Source organism: Meriones unguiculatus (assembly GCF_030254825.1).
Source record: "Meriones unguiculatus strain TT.TT164.6M chromosome 13 unlocalized genomic scaffold, Bangor_MerUng_6.1 Chr13_unordered_Scaffold_33, whole genome shotgun sequence".
Lineage (NCBI taxonomy): Eukaryota > Metazoa > Chordata > Mammalia > Rodentia > Muridae > Meriones > Meriones unguiculatus.
Genome location: NW_026843645.1, coordinates 3,455,614 through 3,465,087, shown reverse-complemented (window position 1 = coordinate 3,465,087; position 9,474 = coordinate 3,455,614). Strand labels below are relative to the sequence as shown.

General features: G+C 37.3%; 1 protein-coding gene across 1 annotated transcript; it reads left to right on the top strand.

Moving 5' to 3' along the window:
- Positions 1-4,045: 4,045 nt before the first annotated feature.
- Positions 4,046-5,080, top strand: LOC132650758 (zinc finger protein 431-like; the record flags this gene model as incomplete). The annotated part of the gene is made up of 1 exon (XM_060376081.1): positions 4,046-5,080. A coding segment is annotated over exon 1 (1,035 nt), but the record flags the coding sequence as incomplete, so codon positions are not given.
- Between the last annotated feature and the right edge of the window lie 4,394 nt (positions 5,081-9,474).

Sequence of the window (9,474 nt, the reverse complement as noted above, 5' to 3'; positions counted from 1 at the left end):
TTTTGGTATTCGGCAGAGAGTATATTCTATTTCTCAGGATGTCATGTATTCATGACATTGTTACTGCCTGAGGCTTCTGAGTCATTGGATTACAGGTGTGTGACATTTTTCCTGCCTCTTGTGTTTGTGTTGATTACTTTAAATAAGTGAATATGAGTAGTATTTTGCCTGTATGTGTGACTATGCACCTCTTGTGTACTGGTTCTCACAATAGTCAGAGATGACCTCAGATCTCCTGAATTTGGACTTATGGATAGTTGTGAGCCTCCATGTAAGCACTGATAATTGAGCCCAGTTATTTGCAACACCAACAAGAGGTTGCAACAAGCTGAGCCACCTCAACTGCCTTATGTTGCTCATTTACTACCAACTATTCCAGGTCTAATGTTTTCATCTGTCCATTTGTACATATTTGAGGATGAATTCGCTTTTAGTAAGGTCTCATTAATATTATAGTTTAAACTGGGCCACTTCTGGTTCCTAGTAGATACAGAACTGTAGTGAATATATAATTTTTTGTAAGATCTTAAAAAAACTGTTGAGTTCTTTGTATCTTTTTTATATGATTGATTTTTGCTGTGAATACAGGTTTTAAATGTACTTCTCGATGTCAAGAAACTTGTTTCAGAGGGTGGGCTGGCCTCTGACTCAATGAGATAAAACATACCTTTGCTTCCTGAGTGCTGGAATTAAAATAATGAGCCAATACTTCCTGTTTGCCCATAATTTTTAGTTAGTAATTGTGCATACAGTTTCTGTGATCTGTGGTGTGTAGTGTTCATCGACTTCCTTGTTTTGCTTTCTTTATGTCTGTTAATTGGCATTTCTCTTATAAGGCTGTATTCAATTCGAAGGTTGCTGAAGTGATGTGAACCTCCTCAATTAGTTTCCTTCTAAAATGACTTGGTGAGTTCATCGAAACCTTTTTGACAGGACATATCAGGGAAGCACCAGAATTATATGAATATATTACCAATGAAGCATGCATTTACACTGTTGTCACCATTGTGCTTTCTATTATACTCATGTATGGTTTAATTTAGAATTCAGTAACCTATGACGATGTGGATGTGAAATTCACTCAGGAAGAGTGGGCTCTGCTGGATCCTTCCCAGAAGAGTCTCTACAAAGATGTGATGCTGGAGACCTATAAGCACCTTACAGCTATAGGTAAGACAGTGAATTTTCTTTTTCTATTAAGGTAATGGGGACATCTGTTGTTATTGTTGTTTGTTTTATTGATGCTCTTATATAATTTCAATTAGAATTGGGATGATTGAGGTGAATAACCAGGCATGTTTCTGAGATTGACTGAACATAGTAACAGAAAATGTACCTATTTTTCAATAATATATCACAACTTTTCTGGTACATATTTTAGGCTACAATTGGGAAGAGCATAATATTGAAGAACATTGTCAACATTCTAGAAGATATGGAAGGTAATTATTTCATGGAAGTGGATATAATATGCCTGTGAAAAAATTTTTAATCATTTATTTATTCACTATTTATATATTATTGTGCCTGCACACCAGATGAGGGCACAAGATCTCATTATAGATGGTTGTGAGCCACCTTGAGGTTGCTGGGAATTGAACTCAGGACCTGTGGAAGACCAGCCAGTGCTCTTAACCTCCAAGCCAACTTGCCAGCCCCTGTGAAAAAAAACTTTAATGTGTCCCAGAAGTTTTAAAGAAAAGCAACAGTGTGAAAACAAATACTACTTTAAGAGTATTAAGGAACATTAAATTCTCCCAAACCCATGTTCCTCACTCTCAGGCATATTATTTATGTTCGCAAGGCATTCCAATGTTAAAGAAGACTGTGAAACCCTTCCTAAATAGACATTACTGTAAAAAACTGTTTTATTCACCTCTCATAATTGCTGTCTCCATGGATTACTGCCCCTCTGTCTTTTAAGTTCTGTACAATTTATCTTAGGCCTAGAAGATTTTCAGTCTGTGAGAATTACTGCTTCATATGCACACCCTATCTTGTTCTTTCTGAACTCATTGATAGCTGAGTCAATTCAGCTATTCTGGCACAACTCCTCTCCTAGCTAACTTATTAAATCTGGCTTTTCTCCAAACCTCTGAATTACGTTGTTTGGCCTCAAATAACTCCTGCATTTTTTTTGCTAATCATCAGCCTCTTCCTTATTTGCTGGCTGTCTTGATCTTTACCTTAGTTTTCTCACTAAAACCTGTCTTTCTATTACTGTCTTTCTATTACTTTCTATACACTAAAACTACCTCCTCTCTCCATGGAGTGCACCTTAAGGAGCTTCCTTTCCTCTCTCTTCTCATGAGAGATGCACATATCCTAATCTGTCAACTATTTTTCAGATTTTGTCCCTTTTGTGCCACTGAATTAGACATCCCTTTGAAACATGGGTGCTTCATTCTACCAACTATTTTACACCCTTTGTTTGAGATTACAGGCATGTACTAACATGCCTGAACCTAAACTTTTCTTTACGAGACATTGGTGTATACCAGGCTGGCACTGAAGTCAGATCTGCTGGCCTCTGTCTCCTGGATTAAAGGTGTATTTCTATTCCAGCCAGATCACATAGACTTCGAAGGACTTTGGATAGGATCTTTTTACCACAGCATCCATGTTCTAAATTAAAATTCCTCTATATAAATGATAAATTATTACTTACATCCACATTTTACATACTCTGTAGAAATTCCTATCTGTTGAGTATCCTACTTCTCATACTGCAAAAGGCATACTCATTGAATAGGTGATAATTTCATGTACAACACCTCCTTGTGAGAAAATATTCCATAGCAAAGGTGATTTTACTCATATCCTTGAAGTAAAGTTTGCTAAGCTACGTTAGACGGAAGGTATGAGAATCAAGAATATTGTTGGGGAGGAAACCAGAATCCCTATAGCACATGTCTTTGAAGAACAAAGTGTCCAACTATGTGAATTTGGGAATCTTTCATTTGTTATTCCTCTTTTAGTAGTTATATCCTTTGTCATAATTCATACAAGTCATGTAAGGGTAAGGATATGGAAAGAAGAACATACCTCTCTCTCCCAGAACAATTAGAAGGCATGTCCTAGTCCTTACTTTGAGTAGGCTTTTTGAATGTGGTGCAAGTTTACATTGAATTTATTAATAATTATTCATAATGAAATTACTACTTAATTGTTAAAGAATATTCATTGTGTCCTCCATAGCTATGATGTTCTTGTAGATCTCCATCATTACGTCTTTGTTGAGATACTTTTTGGAAGGATCCAGCAAAGCCTGCTTTTCCTGAGTAGGCATTTTCCAGAAGCACATCATCGTGTGCTTCTAAACTATCCTATAGCATTCGAAACTATCCTATACATGTATACAACAGAAAGCATGATGGTGACACCACTATAAGTTTATATTTGTTCATGTGTTCATTCATTCATTATTAATAAAAAAATGAATCATAAGCTTTTATCACACTCAGAAAGTCTAAGCAAAGCAGGGGACTATTAATACATTACATTAATATTCTTCATTAGTTTTCCAAACTCATTGGGAATATAGCAAAAAAAAAAAACTCACTACAGAAAATCCCTATAATTTCTGTCCCTGTGGAAACTTTTGTGTCTATTATGGTTCATTTACAAATGTAGTATGAGTCCAATACAGGAAAGTTTATGAATTCAGTCACTGTGGTAAAGCTGACCGCTTCTAGGTCTTTTTAAATATGTGAAAACCCACTTATCTAAAAATGATGCTGTAAGTTGTCTATGTATTAAAGTTTCTTACCACCAAAGGTATCTTGGAAGATACAAAACACCCACAGTCAAGGGGGTAACTATGAATGTAAACAGAGTGATAAAAGGTTAAGAGGCAACTTCATTTTACAATTAGACGAAATTGCAAACTTATTTACGCCAAGAAAAAGATTCATCAGTGTAATGACTATTGTAAATCTTACAGATACCTAATTATCTTTGCAGGAATGAAAGAAAACATATTTATGAGAAGCACTATGAATGTAAGCAGTATGGTAAAGCGTTTTCCCAGCCCAGGAATATCCTAATGCCCAGAAGAACACATACTGGACAAAAACCTTATGAATGTAATCAGTGTGGGAAAGCCTTTTCACAAGTCAGTAATCTCCAGAGTCATAAAAGAACACATACTGGAGAGAAGTCCTACAAATGTAATCAGTGTGGTAAAGGCTTTTCGTACCTCAGCACACTCCAAGTGCATAAAAGAACACATACTGGAGAGAAACCCTATGAATGTGTTCAGTGTGGGAAAGCCTTTTCACAACATGGAAATCTTCAAAAGCATTTAAGAACACATATTGGAGAGAAGCCCTATGAATGTAATCATTGTGGGAAAGCCTTTTCACAAGTCAGTAATCTCCAGAGTCATAAAAGAACACATACTGGAGAGAAGCCCTATGAATGTAATCAGTGTGGTAAAGGCTTTTCATACCTCAGTACACTCCAAGTGCATAAAAGAACACATACTGGAGAGAAACCCTATGAATGTGTTCAGTGTGGGAAAGCCTTTTCACAACACGGAAGTCTTCAAAAGCATTTAAGAACACATACTGGAGAGAAGCCTTATGAATGTAATCAGTGTGGGAAAGCCTTTTCACAATTGAGTAGTCTCCATATTCATAAAAGAACACATACTGGAGAGAAACCGTATGAATGTGGTCAATGTCATAAAGGCTTTTCACTCCTCAGTTCACTCCAAGTGCATCAAAGAACACATACTGGAGAGAAACCCTATGAATGTAATCAGTGTGATAAAGCCTTTTCACACCCCAATAGTATTCATGTACATAAAAGAACACATACTGGAGAGAAACACTACAAATGTAATCACTGTGGTAAAGCCTTTTCAAAATCCAGTACTCTCCAAGTTCACAAAAGGACACATACTGGAGAGAAACCCTACAAATGTAATCAGTGTGGGAAAGACTTTTCACAAGTCAGTAATCTCCACAGTCATAAAAGAACACATACTGGAGAGAAACCCTACAGATGTAATCACTGTGGTAAAGCCTTTTCCCAATCCAGTAATCTCCATGTGCACAAAAAGACACATACTGGAGAGAAACCCTAGGAATGTAATCAATGTGGTAAAGACTTTTAAAAAAGCCAGCAGTCTGCAAAGGCATAATGGAACACACAATGGAGAGATACCCTACGAATGTAATTAATATGGTAAAGCCTTTGCATGTTGTAGTGGTCTTCAGAGGCATGAAAGAATTCAAACTGCAAAGAAATCTTATGAATGTAATCATTGTGTTAAATGCTTTTCACAACCCAGTTGTCTCTAAGTGCATAAAAGAACACATACTGGAGGGAAGCCATAAAAATGTAATCTGTGGCAGAAAGCCTTTTCACGGAAAGGAAATTAACAAAATAATAAGAGAACACATACTGGAGAGAAACCCTGTGAATGTAATTAAGGTGGTAAAGCCTTCACACATTGCAGTGATCTCCAAAGTCATGACAGAATTCATACTGGAGTGAAACCCAATGAATATACTCAACGTTGTAAAGGCTTTGCACATTGCTGTGATCTCGTAAAGGCTGAAAGTTTTCATACTGGACTGAAACCCTATGAATATAACCAGTAAACCCTTTGCCTGTCACATTTTTTCAAAGCGTCGAAAGAAAGTATACTGGAGAGAAAACCTTGTGAATGTTTTTAGTATATTGAAACCTTTCTACATTTCTATAGGCTTCACATTCATGAATGAATCTTACTGAAGTGAAACCCTATGAATGTGTTTAATATGGTAATTCAAGGCTTTGTGTTTTCATGTTTCATAGAGATGTAATGAAGTGGTCTAATGAGTAATCAACTGCAACTCACTACATAGCTTGATGTGATATGAACATGTATATATGATTGGACATTCTGTGATTCTGTATGTTCCTCCTACTCATCCATTTGTCATTTCATCTTGAAGTTCTGTATTCTATAGGATATATATACTATAAAGATTCTATATAATGTAACAACAAGGATATTTACCTAAAAAAGAAACACTTCTGGTGTGTGCATGTGAGAGGATTATGTGGTTTTAATCCATGTCAGATATGTAAAGAGTGGGAAACAACTTTGTTGCATATCATTTGGCCATGTTAATATGAGGATTGAGGTTTGATTTCCAGCTTTGGACACCAAAATTCTTTCCTACAGCTCTGTTTCCCTGATGCTCCAATAAGATTAGTTGAGATATTACATCGATAAAACATTGTCTTTTTTCACATTATAAACATATTGTTATGTAATAATTGATGAATTCATGGCAATTTCAATGATAAAATTTGTTTGAAAATGAAAATGTGCAGCCAGTTCTCCTAGGCACTGAGCCACGTGTTTAGCCCCATGAAAGTGTGATGAATAGCATTTAGGTGGGAAAGGTTGATTCTAACTTCATCTTTAACTCAGCCCTGATGACCCAGAAGAGAAGATTGAGAACATAAGAAAGTAACTTAGGCTTGGTGCTTAAAGAAGTTTCTGAGCCAATATCTTCACAAAAAATATGGAAGTATCCAAAAACTGGCCAGGAGACCAACTGAAAATACAAGTGTTATAAAAAGTGGCTGACCACTGAACCAAAGCCACCAGACAGAGTTTATCTCACAGATGGTAAATAGGTATCAATGGGAACCCACCAAGACATATGTCAGGTATATCCTTTTTTGAGATTATGCCTAGTGCAAAGACAGAAAATGAACTTGAAGGCATGAAGACCAACCTTTCTGAAATGGTTTGTATTCTGTTCCCCTGATGCATGCAAACATTCACTTAGGAGCCCTGAGTGGTGAAGACTTCAGATGCTGTGGAGGTTGTTGTCAGGGGAGCCTGAGGTTAAACAGATGTCAATAGAAGGCTGGAGATATCAGGCATTTACAGAGACCTGAGGAACATGGAGAAGGAGATTTGTGTGCTAAAAAAAGGGAAGTAGATTTGGATGTTAAAGAAAGGATAAAAGTCCCAGAGAGCAATTAATTCTTGGGCTGTATCGAGGACAAGCTGCCTCCTACTGTAGTCTCTGTATCTACTCATCTGTGGTGGGTCAACTCTCCACTTCTTTCCCTATTTCCTTGTCTTCTCAGATACATGTATATATATGTCAGTCAGAATACCATGTAGGCTGCCAGTTGGTGGTCTCAAATTGATTTTAAATCTCTCTCCCCATGTGTCATCACTGCAACCTCTCTGCCTGGCAGGAATATGGATATTCTGAATAAACATTCCTATATCTCCCTTAGGTGAACATCTAATAAATCAATGATCTCCTTGAAATTCTACTCTGGTCTGGACTGTTATTGATGAAAAGACCTATTCCCCTAGATGAGATATTTTCTGCTCAATAGCATTATGTCATTCTTTGAATTCCTTCCAAGAAAGAAATATGCTGAGAATGAAGGAGCAACTTATAGGCAGGAAGTTTTTAATGTATGGCTTGGAGAGATTACTTAGTCGTGTATCTTTGCTCTCTAAACCTATTAAACCTAAAGGATGAATGTTTTACCATATGTTGTACTTCACACCTAAGACAAGCTGCTGAGGTGCCTTTTTGACAGAAGGTTTTCTTGCTTCCTAGGTTGTCCCAGCATCCCTCACTCCCTACCTTCTAAAGGTATGATTGGCATTCCCCACCTCTACCCTTAAATTTTCAGTCTAGTAGAATGGGCCTGCCCTCTCCCAGAGGCTCTTCCTTATGTACCCAGATATTTTGTTTTCTTCTATGTGCTTTTCTTCTTTTTCTCTGTTTTCTGTTTGTTCTCTCTCTCTCTCTCTCTCTCTCTCTCTCTCTCTCTCTCTCTCTCTCTCTCTTTCTATCTCTCCACCCTTCTCTTTGCCCACATTTAGGATTCCTCCATGGTAGCTTCCATGGCCTTATTCCTTGGGAACTGGGAACCCCCTGAGAACTGTTTGCATAAGCTGGCAATTAAATACATTACCATGTCTTCAATTAGCAAATATTACCTGTGGGAAGAAAGAAACAGCATAACATATATTCATCACTGGTCAAAATTTGTCACACTGAATAAATATGTGAATATGTTTCCAGTTTTTATTAATAATTTGTGTTTTAACCATTGTTTTTGATTTTTCCCTAGCTCCCTATATGAGGACTAGGGAAGGTGCATGGGGGAGATTGGGAGGCTGGCTGGAAATGGTCAGAATTGTAAGTGGATAGAGCCATGATACAAAGTGAATAAACTGTAATAAACAAATAACTTAATTAAATGTATTTTCATTTTCCAACATTGTTTTCTCTCTTTTTATTGGAAATAATAGTCTCACTCTAAATTCCAGGCTGACCTTGAACTTAGTGTACATAATAGATCTGCTTGCCTTGCCTCCCTAGTACCTGTAGTATAGTTGGGCATGTCTACCTCAACAATTCAGTTTTTTCTGTGGGCTTATTGAGAGTAAATTGCTGAGTCCAAATGGTCATGGTAAGCAGGACACAGACTCTGTTCCTGAGTCCAGTAATGGAAAAAAGCATTGTTCAGGTGCAGTTGTTTGGCTTAAAATCCTCTCCTTTCAGTATAAAGAAAATTATTGTTTTTTATTTTCTTTAACATTGAGATGTTATGACACATCAAAGTAGAATGGAGTTCTGTTCTTAATTCAACAAATAGTGAAAAGTAGCCTCACAGACATAAGGAGATTCTCAATATAGTTAAGTGTAACAATTCATTACACTCATCCCAACATTCTAGTAAGTCACTGAGGTTAAAACCATCCAAGCCAGGCATGGTAACACAGGCCTGTAGTCATGGTGTTCAGAAAGAGAACGCAGGAAGTTCAAGATGACAAAGTAATCCACGGAAATATCCCAGGTGAATGGTATAATGGGAGGTCCACAGAACAAAGGGAGACTGATTGGCTAAGACCACTGTCCATAGTCCTCTCCACAGCTCCAGAACATCAGGGCCATTCCAGCACCATGTGTTATCTAAGGAATTTGTCACCCTGTGCTTTCTAATATTTCCTGTCCATGACAGCTTAAGTCACTTCAGGGTTAGACTCCTGTGGACATTGAAGACTAGAACACCCTAGAAGTAGGAGGATTAGCCTCGGGCAGGGATGCAGTCACACATTCTTTTTTAAGACATTGGAAGGAAGAAATTCAGAAAGGCATGGAAAAAGGAGAAGGAAAGAGAAAATGGTGTAATATATTTTAATTAACATCTGTATAAAAAGTTTTAAATCAATGGTGGCTGGAGATTGCATGGAAGTTAACAGCACTGGGTGTTGTTACAGAAGACAAGTTCCATTTCAGATATCACTTGCTAGCCAGCAAGTTCCCTGTAAATGCATTCCCATGGGATCTGGTGGCCACTTTGGCCATTTCAAGTAGGGTACACAGACAAATGAACAAAAATCATGCATATATCTGAAAGACATTTAAAGCTTAAAAAAGTAGCTTTCTCAGGATTAGAGTGCTCAGTGGTTTGAAGCAGTGGCTGGTC